At 33.3% G+C, this 25,472-nt stretch overlaps 3 protein-coding genes across 5 annotated transcripts; 1 reads left to right on the top strand and 2 right to left on the bottom strand.

Moving 5' to 3' along the window:
* The first annotated feature begins 111 nt into the window (after positions 1-111).
* LOC142520096 (uncharacterized) lies at positions 112-1,290 on the top strand. Its single transcript, XM_075623073.1, has one exon. The coding sequence runs from the start codon at positions 274-276 to the stop codon at positions 1,201-1,203; it is 930 nt and encodes a 309-aa protein (XP_075479188.1). The 5' UTR covers positions 112-273; the 3' UTR covers positions 1,204-1,290.
* Positions 1,291-3,944: 2,654 nt separating this feature from the next.
* On the bottom strand, positions 3,945-7,715 carry LOC142551952 (very-long-chain aldehyde decarbonylase CER1-like). Its single transcript, XM_075661490.1, has 10 exons — positions 7,495-7,715; positions 7,202-7,425; positions 6,510-6,742; positions 6,185-6,404; positions 5,540-5,915; positions 5,357-5,464; positions 5,051-5,251; positions 4,855-4,941; positions 4,577-4,750; positions 3,945-4,282 (listed from the first exon to the last, which is right to left on the bottom strand). Exons 1-10 carry the CDS (start codon positions 7,552-7,554, stop codon positions 4,115-4,117), a joined length of 1,851 nt encoding a protein of 616 aa, XP_075517605.1. The 5' UTR covers positions 7,555-7,715; the 3' UTR covers positions 3,945-4,114.
* Positions 7,716-9,717: 2,002 nt separating this feature from the next.
* On the bottom strand, positions 9,718-14,430 carry LOC142551939 (very-long-chain aldehyde decarbonylase CER1-like). Of its 3 annotated transcripts, none has more exons than XM_075661461.1 (10): positions 14,326-14,430; positions 13,644-13,867; positions 13,336-13,568; positions 12,874-13,093; positions 12,123-12,498; positions 11,946-12,053; positions 11,642-11,842; positions 10,983-11,081; positions 10,551-10,733; positions 9,718-10,180 (listed from the first exon to the last, which is right to left on the bottom strand). In XM_075661461.1, the coding sequence occupies exons 1-10, from the start codon at positions 14,383-14,385 to the stop codon at positions 10,001-10,003; spliced, it is 1,884 nt and encodes a 627-aa protein (XP_075517576.1). In that variant the 5' UTR covers positions 14,386-14,430; the 3' UTR covers positions 9,718-10,000. The 3 variants fall into 3 exon arrangements, with proteins under 3 accessions (XP_075517576.1, XP_075517585.1, XP_075517594.1); XM_075661470.1 differs by having other exon boundaries at positions 10,551-10,724; XM_075661479.1 differs by having other exon boundaries at positions 13,447-13,568.
* Positions 14,431-25,472: the final 11,042 nt, after the last annotated feature.

Genomic DNA, 25,472 nt, shown 5'->3' with positions numbered 1-25,472 from the left:
CTGAATCTTGAGGTTGTGTTTAGGAACAAATTAACGATTATAATCTGTATATTTAAGAAATATATAATAAATAAATAAATAAATAAATAAATAAATAAGGAGCAGGACGGAAGTTGGGCCCTGTGCCTGTCCTTTCTTAACCTTAGCTGTATTCTATATATTCTTCATCCGTCTGGGGAAACAAAGCAAGAAGACAACGCCCCGACTCTGCTATTCCTCCTCCCACGTATATTTTTACTGTAATCGAATCAAAGAACGCACGTATATATATAAATGAAGTGCAAGAAACATCCGTTTGACCCGAGTAGCAATGTCGGGGTATGCGCCTCCTGTCTCCGGGAACGCCTCTTCGCAGTTATTGCGACCCAGATTCAAGCTCAGAGAGAAACCCTTTTTCAACAGGGTCAACAAGGTTGCCGGAAATCGGATGCCCAACTACCTCCATTCGTCTTCCCTCGATCGGTTTCTCCTTATGTTTCCCACCGGAAGTCCGATTCTGCAGCCACGTGGCAGATTCAAGGCAACCATCGAATATTCTATAGTACGCCACAGGTGGGTCCTAATGGGTTTGTAGCGGTGGCAGTCGCAATAGAGAAGGACAAGAAGAGTAACAAGGGGAGATTTTCTTCGGTTTTAAACGGGCTTTTCAGATCGAAATCGGACAAGATGGGTTTGGAAACGGGCCCGGTCTCCAACCGTGGCGTGTCGGTCGATTCGTGCGCGGCTTCTCGATCTTGGTTCTCCACGATTGTTCCCGGTCGCCGGAAAAATCAGGTCCAGACCTTTTCTGTAGAAGAATACTCGAACAGAGCCCACCGGATCTCCGACCGAGGAATGTCTCCCTCCAACGTGGAGGACGACGAGCATTGCCGCGACGGATCGAGCGGATACTCGTCGGAGTCTTCTCAGGCGTGGAAGCAGACACCGAGGAGGACACCAGCTACGCGGCGCTGCAAAGGGAGGATGGCGGCGCAAAGCAGGAATGCGTCGGGTTTGGCATTTTGTCTAAGCCCCTTGGTTCGGCCCAGCTCGAACCGGAAATGGAGTCAGAAGGTTGCTCCGCCGGATATGACGCTGGCCGGAGAGGTGAGAGGCCCGCCGAAGCCACACTTCTCCACAGCGCCGTCGTTTTGCAAGAATCGTTCCCGGAAGCTCGCCGATTTCGGTGAACCGAGTTACAATCCTCCTTATCCCATCAGTTGACGTATGACACCACTTATGATAAAATCACAGTTTCATCCCTTGTCATTATCATTATTATTATCATTATTTACCTCCCTTTTTTGCACACTTTCGCTTAACAAGACAACACGTTATTACAGCAAATAAAGTATTTTATGATTTTTTAGTGCATTTGGACTGTTTTACAAAAACATTCCCCCCACCGATTTTTTAGTGGCTGATGCTAATTATATATAGGCTCTCAGAAATTTTATATATCCATCAAATTAAAATGATGTAAGCAAGCAAGAATTTCCCTTTTGTTTGTTGTGCGGTTGGTCAATTTTATTGCCTAAATTTTTTAGTATTTTCGACTAGGGTGGATTAAATTACATGATTATTCTATTTTGTTTCAAATTAAAGACATTGACATCGGGTTTGTTTGATTTAATTACTATATATATAATTATTATTAAGACAAAATTGCGTAAAAGAAGCAGAATAATAATAATAACTAGTTACTCTGCACACGCTGTGCGTGTGTGTACAATCTTATTTATTATTATCGATGGACTAAAGTGAAATTTGACAAATTATGGAGGGACTAAATTGATATTTGAATTGTTTAAATAAAAAAATAAAAATAAAAGTGTGTGTTGAAATTGAAAAAAAAAACAAAAAACAAAAATGCAATATTATTATCATGTAAGGGTAAAATTGAAAGATTGTGTGTTGAAATTGAAAAAAAAAAAAACAAAAACAAAAATGTAATATTAGTATCATATAAGGGTAAAATTGGAAGAAAAAGATGGTGTCTCTAGATAGTTATTATAATGTCCTCACACTTGATAATATATCACGGTAGATAATGCATATGGCCAGCGTGGTTTCGTTCGTGGGGTGGCCTACCGACATAAAACTAAGTCAATGATATTCAACACTTTGGTTACGACTTCTCCAACTGCATATTTATGCTACTCGTATTTTCATTTGCTATACAAATTTCACATTCAGTTAAAATATGATAAATAAAACAGTTAAGAAAAATATTGCCTTCAAATTATTACAATTTTGTAATAACCAACAATAACAAAAATACCAATTAAATGCCGAGTTAGATGGATGGACACCGAGTTCATAGGATTAACTCGTAAACAACGTTGTAAAAAGCAAAATCAGACCAGCATAAAACCGAAAAAATTGTTTCCGTACATAACGTGGGCAATCTTCATTTTTAAACTTCATCGCGAGTTTAAAATATATAAGAGGAGGGGGTTTATGGGTCTCGAATCCGATATCTATCTATACCAATTTTCGCCTGGAAAATTGTAAAACATGTAATTAAATTTCAATTTAGAAAACCTTGCAGGTTGGGGAAAGGTTTTTCTCGAATCTCACTAGATCCTTAAAAAAAATAGTGAGACGGAATACGATTCCTAAAAAATGAATAACTTCACTGTTATATATTTTCAATATCATTTATGAAATCGCAAATTGTGTTACGAACATATCCAATCGAAAAAGGAGAAAATATTGTCACTTGAGTGTACAAAGTTCGTTATAGATGCTGTATAAATTTCCATTGTGATATTGGTTAGATGTTTTTTTTTGATTGGCTTTATTTTTGAGATTATACGCTCTCAAAGCATCATCTTTCATTCATCCGAAGAGAAATGTTACGTTCTAACTAGAGAACAATCTGCAGTTTTAAATGAAGTTTGAGTTGGCGGATATTGAAAACTAGTGGTGTTTGTCAAGTGGAGTCTACTGAACATGTTCATCATTAAAACGTTGTAGGAAAAGATATAATCTTTTAATTGTTTAAGTTCTTAATAGCTGGACATAAATTTATTTCCAAACCAAAGACAAATTTTTTTAAACATGCACAAAATGATTGCATATAGGATGTAAAAAAAAATTGCATATTCCGTAAAAAAAATTGCATGTGTGTATTCATAATATTTACATCCTTTTACTTTTAATAATACTTGCGCAAAAAAAAAAAAAAAACTACTATCATAATGAATATATATTAATTTCATCAACTCTACATATTATTTTTGGCTCCATTACTATTTCTTGAAAAAAAAATTCGACGATTAAGGCAAATAACGAAAATAAATAAAGAAACTCAAACCACACAAAATTTGATATTATTTCAACAAATGAAATCCCACCTTAGAACTTGTCACCCACTTTTTCAAAGGATAAGATAACAATTAAATTACATCCAAACCAAAATTCAATTAATTGGGATTCGAGTATGCTACTTTGAGAATTTAGAAGGATAAAGTAATGGTGGTGAACTCGAAAGCTTCTGAATCCGAATTAGATTTATTTTATTTGAGTAGATTTAATGTAAAACAGCTTTACCGGTCAGTGAAATCGGTTGACCTGATACATACTTTCGGTGAAAGCAAAATTTTTTTGGCATAAAAGTAATGCTTTTGTCATGTCAGTTAGGGATCCGTCTAACAAAATTGGTCGTCAGACAATTTAACAAGTGTTTTTGTAATATTTTATTTTGCTTGTGTTTTGTTTTATAATTAATTATCTTCTTCTTATTTATTCTCGTTTTTTTTTCTTTATTTTTAAGTACGTGGCAAAATAATCGTTTATCAATGTACTATTCTCATGTGTCATTGACTTGAGTTTAGCAAATCGTGTTTTGGTTAGTAAAGAAACAGAAATAAATTTACTAAGTGTGTTTCTGGTTCAAAATTTAAATTTGTTCGATATGAAAAAAATTGTTATACTAAAAATCCCACGAGTGCTACACCACAATTTAAACTTATCATTTGTCATTCCATTACATGATAATTGGAAATGTATCAACAATGCAATATAGCATAATCAATATCTTGTAGATAAAATCAAAGTCCAGAGAAATCTTATGACAAAAAGCATCGCGAGTAAGCGTAGGTTGAGGCCAGATGCAGACACACGCATATATTTAGTTACCTGCAAATGGTTGAAGGCGAAATCCATGTTTAAGTGCATCATCCCAAATTTTGTTAACGTCGAACATGGTCTCCCCGCATTCGTGCACATTGTATCCTTCTAAAGCATGCAATATTCCAGCCACACGCCAAGCACTCATAACTCTTCTTGGTAACCAGTTCTGGGAAAATCAATGAGTACCAATCAATAATAATTATCCAAAAGAATTACTAAACAAAATGTGCATGGTTGTTCAACTTAATCAGGGCCAGGAATTAATTAATCGAATGGCCAGGCTCAGCAGCGATGTTATTCTAACTCGTTTTATCTTATTTTGCTTTATCATTCAATGGCCAAGATAATCTTAGCTGTTGATCAAACAGTCAACTGGTAGAGTGCTGTTTTCAAATATAATTAGTGAGTTAAAAGTCATGTTCAATAAATGAGTGTAGATTTGGATAAAAATTGTTCTGACCTCGCAGGAGTGCAGATTCTCAAGTGCAGGAGGAGACACCATTGCAGGAGTGTAACAGTGGAAGGCGTCTTTGCGCTCTTTCTTCGGAGGAAATTGAGAGTATGGAATGAATAAGGTACCCTTTGGTGCCTTGAGTTGTTCTTCTTTGGATAATCCATCTCCAACTATCCAAACCTACAATGATCACCATTACACAAGGTAACCAAAACAATCATTCTAAAAGTTGCATTCTTGAACAAAGTACTCTTCCAAACATTACTAATATTTTTAAAATTTACCCGCTCAGAGTAGGTTTTTGAGAGTGCTATTTCACTCTGAGATCTGAAACTCAATTTAAGTCTTTCGAATTCATAAAACGTAGATACCTGAGATACAACATAAGTTGTTCAGAGAATATTCTATGAAATTCCATGAAAATAGAAAAAATTAAAAGACAGAATTTAGAAGGGGTTAAGAATTCAAGAGTTCAAAGACCTGAATACCCTTTTGGCACAAAGCAGAAACAATTGCATATGCAATTTTTGAGAGGCTGCCTCTGAATAAAACCTCATTGGTGCCTTTAGGAATGCTGTTGATTACTATAGCAACAGCCAAGCTACTTCCATCTACTACTTTGATATTCAGCTTCGGATTCTTTTCAATGTATAAAGCGCCACTTCTGTTAAGTTCCCAACTCTAAAAAAGCATGAAGGCACAAAAAATAATGGAATCCAAACAACAGTTACGGAATAAAGATTTAGTCAATGAAACAAATAAAAACCAATATTGCAATATGCTTGCCTGGTTCAGCAGGCCTAGACTTAAAATCTTGGTGCCTCTAGCTTCTGCTTCTAGTATGGCTTCCTCGACTAAATTGTTGATAACTTGTCCTTGCCATTTGATGGAATACTATGAAAATCGAGAAAACATAAATGAAACACTTCCTAAATCCAAGAAACATTATTGCTTTTTTATCTTTTCTACCTGTATGCTGTATCTTGGAATAGCCCACGTCTGCAACTTGAGTTTCTCGAAGTCATTTCTCTCGACTACAAAAGTACTCCCGTGTATGAAGTTGAGCATCATCGGCCATGTTGTTAGAGGTCTTACAAACCATATGTACCATTTGGAATTTTGAGGCCTTGAAGCAACGGACGCCAATCCAATTTGGAGATGAAATATGGATTCTGGTGTGGTTAGATGTGTTAAATGCACCACACCAGGGTTGTCTTCCTGCCTCGTGAGTGACGTCTCATATAATTCATCGCTGGATTTATCCATGGTGCCATGTATGTAGTCGTAGAATGGCATGAACAACGAATAGTTTGTACGAAAACGCGTGTGATGCAAAGAGTGAAACCTATTTAATTAATACAATGGATGAATCACTAAAAATATCTCAGTAATCCGGATATTCAATAACCAAAACTCACATTTACCATTAACAAAAAAGAAGGCTAGGAAAGGGCTCAAACCATGCAACGTTTGGAATGATACAAAATATTTATTCAAAAAATTCACACATGACAAGATAAATTTTCGGCCATTAATTTGGCATGATTTGAGTCCTTTATTATCATCAAAGCCTCTTCCAACATGTGTACATATTTAATTTGGGCGTGTACTCACGAAGGTGTATACATCATGTATTTGAGAGGAGGGAAAATGGAAAAGACCCATTTCGGAATGAATTCAAAGTTGCAATGCCCCATATTGTTCATGAGATCAATATAGGTAATATATCCCACAAGAGATGCTAAGGATGCCGTCCGGGTGAGCACTGTTCCAAACATGGGAATTGAGAAGAGAAAGAAATATGACAAATGCTCCGCGAAAGGATGTGTGACAGCTGCAACAATAACCAATATCAGGTCACAAACTGATATAAGTGTTGGATATACATAAATATTTTCCTTCATTTTTAAAAATATATTTACATAGGGCTCGTTCGTACATGTAATGGGTTCGGTCACGATGGAGGAATGGTGGTGGGAATGGTATCTGGAGTAGAGGTAATGGTGGTGCAAAGCTCTATGCAACCAGTAGTAAATGTATTCCACCGGGCCAATGTGAAGAAGAATGGTGATAATTATGCCTTCATTTCTCCAAATAGGCAAGAAAGAACTATTTGGAACTATAGAGTTGACAATGTAAAACAAAATTCCATTTAGCAGAATTTGATCATCCCTGCAGAATCAACGATAATTTTTTTTATATTTTATCATTTCACACATGGCTATTATATTGCGTGTATACTGTGAATTATTGTAACCCTAGTCATCATATGTAACAATTATAATAAAAATAATGTGGTAATGTATAATGCATAAAAATATTGTTGAAATCCGTAAAAAAATTAAAAGTAATAAGAGAAAAAACCGCATAAATATTTTTAAATTGATGGTAAAAATATTACATCGATAAATTTTTACGAAACGAAATGTTTTCTTATGAATCTATGCGTAAAACAATCTCGGTCGGAATTGAAGATATAAATAATTTCGAATATAACAAAAATATAAATTTGTTTAATTCTTTTTCTCACGTTTCCTAAAAATATTTTTATTACTCCAGTTTCGAGTTAAGTTCATACATATTGTCACACAAAAGGAAGTAATATATAAAAATAAAAAGGAAAAAGTATACCAGTTAGTTTCTCTATCCACCTGCTCGAATTCAATGCTCCTGTCAAGTATGCGATTGCTGCCTTTGGCAGTTCTGTGGCGAGAAAATGAGATCCATAATTGATTGTGAAAGGCCCTCCACATTAGTAATGGGATCACCATTAAGTTGGCGTAGTCCCATTCATTTTTACCTTTTGTTGCCATTGAGTAAACACTTTGCATTCCCCATGGAGCCAATATCATGTACTGCATACACAACCGACAATTAAATATGGGGGTGGTTTTATAGATCGAGCTAGAGAAGTTTGAGTATACCTTAAAACTCCCAAGGTGCTTCCATGGCCAGTCAGTCAGAAACCCTGGTGTTGTGGCCATTTTTCTTGCACTTTGCTCTCACAAAAATGAACCCATTTCACGTCGTAATTCAGAGAAGGAAGAAAGAAAAACAAAATATATTTCCAAGGAAATTGACGTGTTTAAGAGAGCATAGTAAGGATCAGATATTAATTAGCTCTAAGGACGTACCTAAATTGATTATATATACTGGTCGGATCCCATCCCATCCCATCCCATCCCATCCCATCCCATCGTATTTTATTTATTATTCATATTCACTGTGTTGTTTTTATCACACCTTGACAAACAGGGTGCGTTTTCTGATTTCGAAATGAATTCGGCGTGGAAATTAAATAAGAAGACACGGAAGGCCAATTTTACGGACAAAATCTTTTGAATGATTTTGGTAGTTGCTTCTAAATGCAACAATCCCACACTAACCTTAGTTAGTTGAACTTAATTATCTGGTATTTAGATTTCATCAAATATTATTATTATTATTATTATAATTGTTAGGAAATTTGAGATATAACTTTAAATAAGATCAGCTGTTCATGGACATGCAATGCGTATGTTCGGTAATTTTAAAACAAAAGTTGTAAATTTTTTAAATTGAAGTGATAGAAGATATAATTAAATATAAAGAAAAATGTTATTATAATTTAGTAAAATCATATAGTTAGTTTGATAAGATGAATGTTGATTTAGGTAAATCCAAAATTACACTATGAAACTTATTTAGTATAGAGTGTTATTGCATTATATATAGTAAAAGATATGATTATATTTGCCAAAAGAAGTTATTATTTGTGAAAAAAATATATCATTAGTTTTTATAAGGATAAATAAACAAGTAAATATTTTTGGAGGTGTAAAGTCTCATATTCAACGACTGTTTCCACTGTATTAAGACGAGTCTTTTCGCCGTGCATATCTCCTCACTCAAATGTACCCTAAGAAACTTCTCAAGAGGTCACCTATCCCAGAATTACCTCAATTCAATCACGCTTAACTATGAAGTTCTTATGTGATGAGTTACCAAGAGAAAGATGCACTTTTTGATATAAGTTATATATATCAAATCTTTTAAGCATTTCTCAACTGCACAGTCTTATACCTGAATAGTTTTAGAATCCCTCTAATTCCGGTGTGAGATCGGTTCATTAATGTTCCCTTCGACTAGAAAACTGTCAGGAGCCGCTCATTGTCCATGCAACCTCATGGTATCGATGATCACCCCCACAATCTTCGGCTCTGGGCGTCGCCGGAGGGGTAAAGCGTTTGGGTATTAGAAATTATGCAATTTCTGGTAATTTCATTTTAAAGTCGATCAATTAAAATTCATCTGGAATTATAGTTCCAAGCTTAATTTGAAACATTTGATATAAGATTCACAATCATCTTTCTTGGCTAATTTTTTTTTAAAAATATTTTAAAATCGCGTGGACCCGTCGAGCATTTGTTTTTAAGCCCAATTCGCGTTGGGCCATTCGTTGTTTAATTTCATTTAACATTTATTTACATTTACATTTACATGAGAGAAAAAATTGAGTTCATCACGCCACCGCCATGTGACTTGCCTGGCAATTTTAGTCATTCTAATTTATAAATCACCAACTTTTCTGAAAAAATCAAAATCAAAACAAAAATTTATGGATCACAAAACCAATCATGTCAATTACCTATCCAACAAAACTACAAAAAGAAATAAGAAAAAAAAAAGATTATGGAATTGATTTCTCATACAAAATTATGAGCACACAAACAAAACTCCAAACCATGTCAATTACCTATCTCTTGGATTATTATTACCAATTACAAATTTATGAGCATACAACCTCTTAAAAGGAGTACGTGAGCTGGTAAAATATGTAAGAATTTGATCTATAATTATGAATTTGATTTATCATTCCAACATTTTTTTTAGAGGGATTTGTTGCACAAGGTTTGTTCAGTGTAATTTATCTGGTTTACCCAATCATAAATCTATCATGGTTTGTTAACTACTGCGTTAGCACGAAAGTTTACCCGATATACACCGAATTATAGCTTGACAGCTGTTTCCATTGCTGTGATTGTGATAAAATTGTACCAAATTATTTTGTTGGTTTAAACCCCTTCATATATGCCATATCTGCTCGGGGCTTGACATATAAAACATATTCTAAAACAACATGCATAACGTCACGTGGGCAGATATAATCGAGCTTTAAATGCTCATCTCTTGATGACAAAGTTTAGGCCTGGAGTCTTAGGCAATATCGCTTTAGTAAAGCAACGTACCTATCGATGTTCATCACTACAGCAAAACTAAAATTTGTAATATGCAAGAAATAAATCCATTTAGAGTTGGATTCTATTAAAATATGTTATCTTTTTCATCAGATAACCCATAAGTACTTGTAGAAATGATTCTGGTGCACTAAATTACTGTTTGCTGACACCTGTAGACTCTAGGTATATAGATTTGTGTTGCTGTTGTAATCTAATTGGGCTTTGGATCCACGGATGTCGTTGAGGGACGAAATCCATGCTCGAGACTGGCTTTCCAGATTTTCTCAATACCAAACATCATGTTTCCACACTCATGCATGTTCCATTCTTCCATAGCATGCAGTATTCCTGCTATGCGCCATGCGCTCATCACTCTTCTTGGTAACCAATTCTGTCATTTTGAAGAGTTAGGAAGTTAACAATGGAAGTCAGAGAAAGTAGAAAGAAGAGTGCAAAGAATCTAAGTATTGAAATATGAGAATTTCACAGTTCTTGGTGTTCGTGGGCTTTTATCAACTTCTAGAGTTCAATTTGAAAAAGGAAACGAAAGTGCAAAGGATTTGGGTATTGACTATAATGAGAATTCTACAGTACTTGGTATTCTGCAGTACACTTGGTGTTCTTTGGCTTTTATCTTCTAAGTGTTCAATCGAAAAAGAAGATGTTTTTAAAGCAACTTAGGAGTTAGGAATCATGTGTTTAAAATTATAAAGAAGTAAAATCAGATGTCTAATTGAAACCAATAGAGTTCGAACCCTAACCTCACAAGAGTCAACATTTTCAAGATGCTTGGGAGTCAACACTGCTGGTGTGGAGTTGTATAAGCAGTCTTTTCGGTCTTTCTTTGGAGGGAACTTTGAGAATGGAATGAAGAGAGTTCCTTTTGGGGCCTTCTTTTGTTCATCTTCACTTAGTCCATCTCTAACTAACCATATCTGCACAAACTATTCATTATTTTCCATAATTAAGATGTGACATCCAGATATATAGAATTACGCCACCAATCGTATGGAAGTCTACTGGAGTTGTTGGAATGGTCCAAGCAACTTTATACTGTATTTAGTTTTGAAAAATTATAATGGTTTTGACGAAATGAGTAAGAATAACTCATGCAGCCTGCCTGTTGATATTTCAGGAAATGAATTCTATAGAAGAGAAGAAACTGAAGTGGAAAAATAAGTGAGAAAGCTAACCTTTGGAGTGCCGTACTGTGAGAGTATCAAATTATGTCCCGCCTCATTGCTAACCATTGCTTTCAGCTTCTTATGTTCATCCTCTCGCATTGTATATACCTATTACAAGTACGAAAAATCAGAAACAACCAAAGCAACTGAGACAGTGCTATCAATCCTGGGCAACTTTGCTGTCTATGTCCATGCTTTTTTACAGGCAAGCAGATTTTCCACACATATTGTGCTCTTCCATTTCACTCTAATGAGTTGAACAATTTACTTTAGAATCAATTTGTGATACACTCCTACAAACCTTCAAATTTATATATACTAATGATTTGTCAAATGAAAGTTAGATAGTCAACTGGCATGCTAGTAGAGCTGAGATGTGGCAACTTTGCCGAATGCCATCCATCATATCCTATAATTTCTTCAAAGTCGTAAACCACTGTCCGTGACGTTGCTTTTGTGGAATTTTTTTTAAATTGCTCCTCTCCACGTGTATTTTAGAAAATGAGCTTCTTTTGTTAAAATATCACAGTGCAACGGGTTGTATTAAGTGTTTGTTCTAGCCGTTGTGGGGACTTAGTGAAGAGTTAGCCGCAAACGGACTTCATTTTTGTAATAAATGTGACTGTAATGTCAGAAATTTAAATGTCACGTGCTGTTGTCGAACTTACCTTTACACCTCCTTGGCACAGGGCAAGGGCAATGGAACAAGCTATCTTCGACAGCTTGCCTCGAAGGACCACCTGAGATGTTCCTTTTGGAATACTATTCAACACAATAGCAACTGCCAAACTACTTCCATCTACCAACTTCACTTTTAGCTGGGGGTGCTTTCTTAAGAAAAGTTCACCGCTGCTGTTGAGCCCCTCCTCCTGCGTTTTCATGTATAATTCAAACAATTAATCATTCATTCAATGGCAACACTAAAAAAAAAAATCTTCTTTCATCTGAAAATGGAAAAAAAAAAAAACTTGCCTGATTTAACAAGCCTAGGCTCAAAACTTTAACTCCCTTGTCTGAAGCTGCAAGTATAGCACCCTCAATCATACGATTAATTGATTCTCTTTGCCATTTCATGTAGTACTGCAAGGAGGCGAAGTTAATGAGCGTATTGTAAAAAATTTGCTACACTTGAAATCAGTCGATGCATACCTGAATATTATACTTGGGAATCGCCCATGTTTGCAATTTTAGGTGTTCGAAGACGTTTCTCTCAGCAGTAAATGTACGCCCGTAAATCCAAGTGACCATCATTGACCAAAGTGTGACAGGCCACATTAGCCATAAGTACCATTTGGATTTGTGAGGTTCAGAAGCCAAGTGTGCAAAACCTATACGGAGATGATATATTGATTCTGGAGTTGTTAGATGAGTCAGATGAACCACATCAGGTGCTTCCTCCTTCCGAGTAAGTGAATTTTCATATAACGAATCCGAAGATTTGTCCATGGTACCATATACGTAGTCATAAAATGGCATGAAAAGTGAATAATTGGTTCGAAATTGGGTGTGATGAAGCGAGTGGTACCTGTATTACCAAATATGCTGTTAGACAGACACTCTTACATAAAATTTCTAACACATCCTAACCTTCTACTTGTTCCGCATAAAGAATGAGTTTGTTTGATATAGCTGTTGTAAGTATTGATTGTTTTATATGTTGGGCAGGTTATAAAATTGTAATCCAACCCGTCAACCCAAATCGATTGCTCTACTTCAACATCACTAGTTCACTAGAAATAAGTGATTTTTTTTGGGATCGAGTCAAATCTTGGGTCAAGAATGATCTCAAATTTGTATTTAGATTTTATGATAACTAACAATCAATAACCATGTCAAGAAAGTATCAAGGAAAATATAAAGTGATGAGAATTTACAACGAGTCAAAGGTTCAGATGCTTACGATGGTGTGTACATGAGGTACTTGAGCGGGGGAAACGTGGAGAAAAGCCATTTTGGGATGTGTTCAAAATTACAGTGACCCATGTTGTTCATGAGATCAATGTAAGTGAGATAACTTGCCATCGAAATGATGGATATGTTTTTCATGAACACCGTTGAAAGCATTGGTATCGAAAATAGCACAAAATATGCTATATGCTCCGCGAACGGATGGATTACGGCTGCCACAACAGAAAAGAAATATACCTGATCAGTAACAATCATCAGTTGTCCCATTCATATTATGTCTAGCACAACAGAAACCTTGGTATATTAACCAGATTAGAAACCGTGTCTCGTGATGTTACCCTCTGTTTATTGGTTCATCATTGCTTTCAGTTCCTTGGAAAAGTTTTAGAATTTATTGAAAGATATGGATTGTTCTCAGTTTCACGACGTTGGTAATCGAATTATGAGTTCTTACATGTAATGGGTTCGGTGACAATAGAGGAGTGGTGGTGGGAATGGTAGCGTGAGTAAAGAAAATGGTGGTGTAACGCTCTGTGCAGCCAATAGTAGAGGAACTCCACTGGACCTGTATGAAGTAGAATCGTCCATAAAACCCCATCTGTCCTCCATAAGGGCAGATGACTTCCATTATCGAGATACTTGGATGCTAGATAGAATAAAAGGCCGCTGAGTATAATTTGATCATCCCTGCAAGCAAATCATTTCGTTAAACAGATGGCCAGGAGGCGAGTGCAAATGTTAATTCTCGTCTAAAAATCGTACCAGTTTGTTTCTCTATCAACTTGCTCGAATTCAATGCTCTTATCCACGATTCTATTATTCCCTTTGGCGGTCCGATAGCGAGACACTGAAATCCATATTTGGTTGTGCAGCATTCTTGACAGTAACATTGGGAAAATCAGAAAATTTGATAGATCCCTCTGAGTTGTATCCTTCACTAGGTACGAGTATGTTGAATGTATCGCCCAGGGAGCCAATACCACATACTACATCAGAAATTAACAAAAACAGTGTTTCGGTGAATCGGTAAGATATTGAAAATCAAGCCGAGTTCGAATTTGTGTTTGTTCATCTTCCTCCGACTGGAAAATATTATTCATTTTCATCAGTGACATCCGCCAACAAATGTACCAGCATTCACACATGCATGCTAGGATGTTTTAATTATAAAGTACCATTTTTTTTTCACTTCCACAGAAAAAAGAAAAGACCGGTATAACTGTATCAAAAGAAATCGATATTGTTTAATGCTGGAGATGCAACTATTTTTTTCTTGTAGTGACAGTTGGATGATCCAAATTTGAGCCGTTGTTTAAAATCAAGTTGCCTGTATATTTGTAGCTCAAAAAAATCCTCATTAACCATCACTTCTTTGTAATGTTATTTCTTTACAATGCAGATAAGTGAGCAGAAGAAGATACGCAAAAGGAAGAAAATGCTAAACCTTGAAGCTGCCGAGCCATGTCCATGGCCATTCTGTGAGAATTCCTGGTTTTGAAGCCATTTTTCTTCCGCAGACAGGATTTCTACAAAAAGAGCATCGCACGCATTAATAAATTCTCTTAATTAACTAAATTATCATAATAATGTTAAAATAAAACCACTAAATATTTATTAAATGAAATATTAATTGTGATTTTGCTAAATAAAATAGATATATAAATAAGATAACATACAAAATTTGTGAGACGAATCTTCTATTTGATTCACTAATGAAAAAATATTATTTTTTATGACAAAAATATTAATTATTATTGTAAATACGGGTAGAGTTGACCCATTTCACGGAAAAAAACACTATGAACATTGATCCCAAATTTGCAAACACGTGTAGACACAATAATGTAGACACATTATGATTTAAATTTTCTATGCATATAATATTTCAAACAATGTTAAATAAAAATAATAAGCACAAAAACATCCGCAAACATTAAAAAATATATATAAGAAAAAAATAGTGTCATAAAAACAAAATGACATATTTAAATAAAAAAATATGATGCTTCTTAGTTCATATTTAAAAATCAACTTGTTATAAAAGTGATGTATTTATATGTAAAAGAAAAAGAAAAGATAAGATAAAAACATTAAATATTCATTAGCAATCACGAAAAAATCAACTCATTTTAGCAACCAATTTTAGTAGCAACAAAGAAAAATCATTGGTAAATTGTGAATTCAATATGCATTAATGTCCAAAGTCATTTAAGATGTACAATGAATTACCAAAAGAACCCATAAAAAACCATTGATTTAATTTGCTAACTTAAATGAATAAGGGTATATTAGAAAATTCACAATTAGAAGTCATATATCTATATGATTGTTAGATTGTTAGATTAGATTAGCTGTATTATTATACTATCTAGTTAAATCAGTTTCGCAAGAGGGTCCTCGTACATGAAGAAATATCAAATTTTAATCCAAAATTAGTTGGTATGACTGTGAATAAAAGAAAATTCTCATCTTTAATTTAGTTCCCAGGTAATAGGTGTTTAAATTCCCGCTGTCAGATGAAGACTTTAATGGGCTGCATTTATTGGTCTCACCTGTGCACAGAGTGGCTCACTCAATACTGGTAACCTCGAGTTCTGTTTTACTTGCTATGGCTTTCATCCCATCCCAAATCATAAATTTACTGCCACCTTCAATTATGGCGAGCTTTGGCAGTAAAAATAGTTACAGTTGAGCCAATGCTTTATGTTCTGCATGCATTTGGCCTTGGTTTAGTGCTATTCTTTTGCCCTTTGTTGTTTTTGTTCTGTGTTGTTCTTTAGGCATTGTTTTGGTGAGGTCGCCCACATCACTCGTCCGAACAAACTTTTTCATTCCGATGCAAGATGATTGTGAAAAATTAAATTCAAACTGATCCTCGCATTAAAGAATAGGGCTACAGGGTATTTGTAGAAATCAGTGGCGTAAACAAACCCAACCAAGTCGCGAGCTTTATGAGCTGACTCGAAAAATATTTGATTCAAAGTCGAATTTATCGAATTTGATCCGAACTCAGAGCTCAAATCAATGTTTTCAAAATCAGATCGCTAATCGAACCGGTCTACTTTAAAATAATGTCTCATTCAAACGACTTGGTTAAATCGAACATTCAAATTAGAAGGCTGCTATATTATATAAAATAATAATAAATATTATATTTTAAATTCTACATATCTTAAATGTGTATATAAATAAAAAATAAATAAATATTTTTCAAAATTTCAAATCTAAACAACAATAAACATATAAAAAATATCAAATATATATATATATATATAATAAACAAAAAATAAATAAATCAAATATAAGTTCAAATACTAATAAATAATATTTCTAACCAACTTTAAAAATCAAAAAATTATATATATCTATAAACAAAAATAAAATTGTATATATAAGAAATATTTTTCTTTTTTTAAGGAATATAAGAAATATGAAAATTCTTAAAAATAATAACAAGGGTAAACCGGTCTGATCAAACACTGGTTTGACCGCTATAACGGTTTATGGGTATGGTCTAGATCGGTCCCTTGACCATTCTATATCAAACCGATTGGTTCTATTCGGTTCTAAAAACAATAATTCAAATTATATTATTTGATAGTTGGTGAGTTTTTGATATTAGATTAATATAATTATATATTTAAAAAATAGATTTCAAGTTTTTTTCAGTATTTATTTTCGAACAATAGTTCTAATAACTCATGAACATGTTCGAATATTTCGAACCGAATCCAAACCCAATCTTAATTTGAACTGAACTCGAACAAACTTTTTTTTGTTTTTCGAGCTTCGAATCGAGCTCGCACTTGGATATATATATTTCGAGCCAAATTTGACATACTCGACTCGATTCAGTTCGTTTACATCCTAATGAAAATGTTTTGTTTTCAAAATTTTTTTTTTTTAAAAAAGTTACATTTTTATGGTGTTTTGGATTATAATTCAGAACATTGTATTCTTAAACATATAAATATTTACTCAAATGGATCGAATGATAAAAAAATTCAACACATTATGGCAAAACATAATACTAATGTCAGAAAATATCAAATTCATAGAGCACAAATAAAATCAGATGTAAATATTTTCAATTTCAAATTCAACTTAACTATTGACCCTTTTTCTTTTATAATACCTATTTGACCATTCTAAGGAAACTAAAATTTCATAACACAATACCTAAATATGCCAAAACATTTTAACAGAAAGACATCAAAATTTTAAAAATATTTAACATGTTCAAATGACAGAAAACTCAGTTGTACGCCACCTGCGTATTTGCTTTACACGTTATAATACAGGCAGGCATCTCTGTGAGTATGAAGACGTACAATACATGAATTAAGAAATCAAGTTAATGCATGATTCCACCAACTTCCCTGTATCAACATTCCCTTTGAATACACATCAAATATGATAATTCTAGAGAAAAATATAATGATGTATATTTTCTTTATTTTCAAAAGTTGACGTCTTTTAATTTTTCTACTAGACATTTATTTGCATTAGCATAAAATACTACAATCATATCGTGTCGTAGCTGAACAACCTTTTAACAACTTATCTGGGAACTTTTATTTAGAAATGTAAACGAGTCAAGCTAATCTTGAGTAGCATGTGAGCGGTTCGATCAAAGCTCGACCTCGATTTGGCCGAGCTCGAGACGAGAAAGTCGAATATTTAATCGAGTCGAGCTCGAGTTTTAAATGAGTGTATTCGAGTGTGTGTAAATATATATATATCTATACTAGAAATGTACACGTGCGATGCACGTAGGTGACTAATAATGAAAAATATAATCACGAAAATTAGATAATATTTAAAGTCTTTTGAATAACATCATGTTTATAAGTATTTATCAATCTAAATATATCAAAACACAATACATAAAAATACATCATGACAATAAATTATATATATTTACTTATTTATATGACATTTTTCAATCTGCGACATAATACAGCTCTCTTAAATGATAAATCAGCAAAAATATTTTTCATTCAAATATCATTCAAAACGGAAAAAACAATAAAAATAAAATTAACAGAATATTGAATTTTACCAAAATCAAAACTAAAATTTACTTAAATAGAGTACACATAGACAATGCACAATGAATCACAAAAATTGACTAAAGAATGTAAATAAATAATTTTTTTACATAAAGTTTAGAAAATAAAGAAGAATGTGAATTAATGTCCAAATCTATCTAAGATGGACAATGAATCACAAAAAAACCCTTAAAAAGACATATTAATTTAATTTGTTAACTTAAATGAACAAGGAAATGTAAAAAAATAATTTTTTTGGCATAAAATTTAAGAAATAAAGAGGAATGTGTATTAATGTCCAAATTCATTTAAGATGAACAATGAATTACAAAAAAAACCATTAAGATAACCTAATAATTTAATTGGACAACTTAAATGAACAATGACATATAAGGAAATTCACAATTGAAAGTGGTATATTTATATGTACTAGAAGACATGTACGTGCGTTGCACGTGTGGAACATACAACAACCGTAATTTTTGAATTTTTCATGATATATTTTAAAATTATAAAGTTCTATACATAAATCATATCATTGAAAAAGTAGCTACAAGTTCAACAAGTATTCATTGAAAGAAATTTGACGGGGCATAAAACATGAAGATAATTGTAATTTTTTAAAAAAAATTTATTTTTCGAGCCAAAAAAATATTTAAAAAACATAAGAAAAATTTTAAAATCTTATAAAATTATTTTAAGTAACTATAGATGTAAGACTAATTTGTTTCGCATAAAAAAGATATGAATTCATTCTTATTCCTCATTTTCTATCATTTTGATGTATATATGAGTAATTATTACACGTCAAACCAATTTAAACTCATTTTCATTCTTTTGAAGTGTTCTCTCATGGCACCAAACAATTATTTGGGTTTGACATGCATAAATTTTTACGGTTTGGCCTATTGACACCCACGTCAGTGCAATTCTCATTATGTTCATAATTAGCTTTGTATAGGGCTTTGGACGGTGTATCACAATTATAAGAAATAAAATTCTTGTCTTGGGTAACAAATATAACATTTGACCTGAAGATCAAGAAATGTTTGTATTAAAAGATTAATCTTTCAATATCATTCAGTTTTGTTAGATTAAAGCGTGCAAGAGTGAGAGTATTACTGAGATTGATGAACTCTTAGAAAGTTCTTGTGCGTACTCTTGGCATCATGTCGCTTATTTTAAATTCCATTAAAGATATAATTTTTTTCTAAAAAAATGGACTGTAAATTTTATTCCAAAATAAAATTTCGTTTTTCTTTAATTTATTGTAAAATTCATTAATACTCAAAAAAACAAAAAATAACGTGTATTTATTAATATTATTTAACAAAAATAAGGACATACATGTAAATTCACATAATTTACGTTATTCATGGATGTTAATTAACTTAAGTTAAAAATAAAAATTGGCACAAAAACTCATTTGAGGCTGTTTCACAGATCAAATTTGTGAAACATGTCTCCTATCCGATTCGAATCGTGAAAAACATTGTTTTTCACTCCGAAAACAGACCGGGTCAACATATCTCAGATATATATCCATGTATATCTTTGATATCGTCTCACAAAAGACCTACTCAAAAATTGGAGAAGTATAAAATTTTAACAGTGTATAAACTTCATTTTTCTTTGATTTATTTTAAATGAATTAACATTAATTAATAAAAAAATATCAACTCGTCTTTGAGATATATTTACTTGATATCGTCTTACAAAAAACTGTTGGGTGCAATAATTGTCCCTGCTGGAAGAGCGATCGAACCGTGGTGCTTGAACTGCTGTGCGGTTTAAAAGATTTGAGTTGCACAATTATCACCAGCTATAGCTTTTGGTAAAGCAATAAGCACTCGGTCCTACAATTGGTATCAGAGCCAAGGTCACGGGTTCGATTCTCATTGATTGCAAGGAGTGCAATTATTGGGAGGGAGATTGTTGGGTGCAATAATTGTCCCTGCTGGAAGAGCGATCGAACCGTGGTGCTTGAGCTGCTGTGCGGTTTAAAAGATTTGAGTTGCACCATTACCGCCAGCTATAGCTTTTGGTAAAGCGGTAAGCACTCGGTCCTACAAAGACCTATTAAAATATTGGAGAATTATAAAATTTTGAACCAAAACGTAAACTTCAATTTTATTCTAACAAAAAAAAGAGATAATGTAGGACCGAACGCTTGCCGCTTTACCAAAAGCTATAGCTAGTGGTAATTGTGCAACTCAAATCTTTTTAAACCGCACATCAGCTCAAGCACTACGGTTCGATGGCTCTACCAAGTAGGGACAATTATTGCACTCAACAATCTCCCTCCCAATAATTGCACTCATTGCAATCAATGGGAATCGAACTCGTGACCTTAGCTCTGATATCAATTGTAGGACCGAGCGCTTGCCGCTTTACCAAAAGCTATAGGTAGTGGTAATGGTGCAACTCAAATCTTTTTAAACCGCACAGCAGCTCAAGCACCACGATTCGATGGTTCTACCAAGCAGGGACAATTATTGCACCCAACAGATAAATAGAACAAAAATAATTATTTTTAAATAAGAAAATAGTTCGTTTTTTTTAAATGGAATGTAAATTTCGTTATTGTTTTATTTATTTTAAATTTCATTAAAGATTAAAGATATAGTTTTTTTAAAAAAAAACATAAAATGTAAATTTCATTCCAATAAGTGGTGGTTGGATTATATTTTTCTTCAATTTATTTTAAAATCCACTAATAGAGGGAAAAAAAACCAAAATATATATTTATTATTATTATTATTTTAAATTTTATTAAAGATATATATTTTTTATAAAAAATTGAGTGCAAATTTCATTCCAAAAATAGAAAATAAATTTAAATTTCATTCTAAAAAATAATGGCTAAATTTTTCATTCTAAAAAATGGTAGCTAAATTTCATTTTTCTTCAAGAATAGCTAGGAAAAAACAAAAAAAAAAAACATATATTTATTATTGTTATCATTTTGAATTTCATTAAAGGTATAAGTTTTTTAAAAAAATGGTGTGCAAATTTCATCACAAAATTTTATACATTATCATATAAGATTTTTTATGCATCTTAACATCGATAAATTCACTAAAAATTTATTGATTTATATTTTAATTATGGTTACCACATAATTCTGGTTTCGCCCCAGACTTTATGTATTCGTTTGCTTGAATTTATTGTTCCTCATTTGGCCAAGACTCATAATATGTCAAAAAATGAAAGCGAATATCAATTTAAAGAGATGATAATATTTATATATTGTAATAAATGTGTTTATCCCTCACGATACTGAAAAAATTAATTAAAAATAATATGTTGACAAACATTGTCAGGAATCCAAAAACACAATTCAAATGTTTCAATTTTCAGTGATTACCAAAATATCTCAACAACAACAATTTGTGGACAAGATAGTAACATCACAATTTAAAAAAACAAACAAAAAACATATATTTATTATTGTTATCATTTCGAAGTTTGTTGTGAATAGTAGAGAATATAGAGAAGAGAGAATGATTTTTTTGTGTGCTTTATTCATCATTGGAGACCTCTATTTATAGAGTAGATTTACAGAACTTGAATATGTAACAATATCAATAATCATCTATAATATCTTTTCTATAATACTCCCCCTTAGATTATTATCGACTCATTAAATCACTTCTAAGAGATGTGGGAGTTCAAATGCTGCCTCGTTAAAACCTTGTCAGTAAAAACCCAATGGAAAAATCTGAACGAAGGAAAAAGAGTACAACAATAGATACTCCCCCTGATCTCAATCATCTGAGATCCTTCAACTGATGCATCCCTATCTTGTGCACCAATTTCTTGAATGTTGAAGTTGGTAATGCCTTTGTAAATAAGTCAGCTACATTGTCGCTTGAGCGAATTTGATGGACGTCAATATCACCATTTTCTTGAAGCTCATGTGTATAGAAAAACTTTGGTGAAATATGCTTTGTTCTATCACCTTTGATGTAGCCTCCTTTTAACTGCGCAATGCAAGCAGTATTATCTTCGAATATTACTGTTAGGTCATCTTTGGCTGTTGGGAGTCCACATGATTGTTGAATATGTTGTGTCATAGATCTCAACCACACACACTCCCGACTTGCTTCATGCATTGCAATGATCTCAGAGTGATTTGAAGACGTCGCTGTTAAGGATTGCTTCACCGACTTCCATGATATAGCAGTGTCTCCTCGTGTAAACACATAACATGTCTGGGATTTAGCTTTATGTGGATCAGAAAGATATCCTGCATCTGCATATCCGACTAAATGAGACTTTGATTTTGTCGAATAAAATAATCCCATATCAATTGTACCCCGAAGGTAACGAAATATGTGTTTTACACCATTCCAATGTCTTCGGGTTGGACATGAGTTATATCTCGCTAAAAGATTAACAGAAAATGATATATCTGGGCGAGTACAATTTGCGAGATATGACAGTGCACCAATGGCACTTAGATATGGTACTTCTGGACCAACGATTTTTTCTCCATTTTCAGGTGGTCGAAAAGGATCTTTGTTAGCATCAAGTGATCGAACAAACATTGGTGATGCTAATGGGTGTGTCTTGTCCATGTAAAAACGCTTTAATATTTTTTCTGTATATGATGATTGATGAAAAAATATTCCCTCTTGCAAATGTTCAATCCGCAATCCGAGGCAAAATTTTGTCTTTCCTAAATCTTTCATCTCAAACTCATTTTTCAAGTAATTGACAGTTTTAGTAAGCTCTTCTGGAGTGCCAATAAGATTTAGATCATCAACATATACTGCCACAATTGCAAAACCCTCATCTGTTCTTTTTATAAAAGCGCATGGACAAATAGCATTATTTGTGTATCATTCTTTTAACAAATATTCACTAAGACGATTGTACCACATGCGACCAGATTGCTTTAATCCATATAAGGATTTATGCAGTTTTATTGATAACATAGCCTTGGGCGCTTCACCATTTTCTTTCGATAATTTGAATCCTTCAGGCACTTTCATATATATATCACTATCAAGTGAACAATAAAGATAAGCAGTTACAACATCCATAAGTCGCATATCAAGAGTTTCTGATACTGCTAAACTGATTAGGAATCGAAAAGTAGTGGCATCCATCACATGTGAATATGTTTCCTCATAGTCAATTCCAGGTCTCTGCGAGAAACCTTGGGCTACGAGTCGGGCCTTGTATCTTACAATTTCACCATTTTCATTCCTCTTTCGTACAAAAACCCATCTGTATCCTACTGGGATTACATTTTCAGGTGTTCGTACTACAGGTCCAAACACTTTATGTTTTTCTAGTGAGTCTAATTCAGTTTGTATGACCTTCTTACACTTTGGCCAATCATCTCTTTGTTGACAATCCTTAAGGAATTGTGGTTCTGAGTCTTCATTATGTATGATGTCAAGGGCAACATTTAGGGCAAAGACATTGTCAACAATTGTGTTATTTCGATCCCACAATTTTCGAGATGATATATAATTTATTGAAATCTCATTATTTTCATGAGAATTTGATTCTTTAGGAATAATATTATCCAAGTTTAGTTCATTGATATCTCTTACTATATCATCCAAGATTTCTTATTCGGGAGCTTTTGAATTTTCTTTCTCTTGTACCTTTATTTTTCGAGGTACAATATTCTTTGAACCAATTGGTCGACCACGCTTCTGGCGTATTTTAGATTCATTTGCAGGTTGAATAATAGCTGGTCCTACGGGGACATCAATTTTTACAGGGGTATTCTCTACATGTATATGTGACTTTGTCACATTCTTTGTATTAATAAAAGCATCGGGCAATTGATTTGCAATTCTTTGCAAGTGAATGATTCTTTCAACTTCTTGCTCACATTGATTATTTCGATGATCATAATGAGATAGTGTTTTCTCATTCCAACAAATCTTTTGTTGTTCTTCAGGACACAACTTTATTTCTCCTAGATTTGGAAATTCCAATTCATCGAAGTGGCAATCTGCAAATCTCGCAGTAAACAAGTCTCATGTTAAAAGTTCCAAAAATCTAATAATAGATTGTGAATCATATCCCACATAAATCCCAAGTCTACGTTGTGGGCCCATTTTGGTTCGCTGTGTAGGTGGGAGAGGGACTTGTACTGCACAACCAAATACTCGAAGGTGAGAAACATCAGGCTCTCGACCATAAGCAAGTTGTAAGGGTGAGTATTGGTGATAATTAGTTGGCCTTATACGAATCAATGATGCAGCATGTAATATGGCATGTCCCCACACAGATGATGGAAGTTTGGTTCTCATCAATAATGGTCTAGCAATTAATTGCAAACGCTTAATAAATGACTCTGCTAAGCCATTTTGTGTATGGACATGGGCAATCGAATGCTCAACTGAAATCCCTATTGACATACAATAGTCATTAAATGTCTGCGATTTAAATTCAGCAGCATTATCAAGACGAATTGTCTTGATTGAGTGATCTGGGAATTGAGCTCGTAATTTAATAATTTGCGCAAGTAATCTAGCAAAAGATATATTTCGAGTTGAAAGCAAACTAACATGTGACCATCTAGTAGACGCATCAATCAATACCATGAAGTATCGAAATGGTCCACATGGTGGGTGTATAAGTCCACAAATATCCCCATGAATTCTCTCCAAGAAGGTTGGGATTTCAACATCAATCTTTGTAGGGGAAGGTCTTATAATTAGTTTGCCTTGTGAACAAGCTACACATGGATAATCATTGTGTAAAAGAATCTTCTGGTTCTTTAGAGGGTGTCCATGTGAGTTAATTATTATTCTGCGCATCATTGTTGCCCCAGGGTGACCAAGTCGATCATGCCATAATTTGAAGCTCTGTTGGTCAACAAACTTCTGGTTTGTGACAATGTTTGCTTCGACTGTTTTTATTGTTGTAAAATACATTCCAGAAGAAAGTGCACATAATTTTTCTTTTATCTGCTTCTGGCCAGATATAATAGATGTTATGCAAAGGTATTCGGAATTATTTTCATTTAATGTTTCAATATGGTATCCATTTCGGCGGATGTCTTTAAAGCTCAGCAAATTTCTACTGGATTTGCTCGCATATAGGGCATTTTCAATATATAGGCTTGTATTATTTGGTAAAATGATTTTTGCCTTTCCATAACCTTCAATAATTTTTTATGCACCCGATATTGTTGTAACATTATTTTCAGCTAATGTTAACTCCAAAAAATACCTTTTATTTTGAAGAATGGTATGTGTTGTACCACTATCCACTAAGCATTCATCCTGACATTTCATCGTTAATCTAAAGTAAAAATATAATTCAATAATCTAAATTCAATAAATAATGTGTAAAGCTTTCAGAGGAAATATTTTATTGAATAATGAAAACATTTATTGAATAACAAAATAAACCTCCATGACAAATCCTAAACATGAACTGAACATCAAAATAAAAACGAGACCACGATAACCTAATAAACAATAGAAATTCAAAGTAGGAACAAGAGCAATGAAAGTAATTACTTATTATTTTCTAACACACCACCACCGATCAAATTATCTATATT

This window comes from Primulina tabacum, chromosome 1 (genome assembly GCF_025594145.1).
Source record: "Primulina tabacum isolate GXHZ01 chromosome 1, ASM2559414v2, whole genome shotgun sequence".
NCBI classification, from domain to species: Eukaryota; Viridiplantae; Streptophyta; class Magnoliopsida; order Lamiales; family Gesneriaceae; genus Primulina; species Primulina tabacum.
Note: the sequence above shows the minus strand (reverse complement) of the source record. Positions and strands in the feature narration are given on the sequence as shown.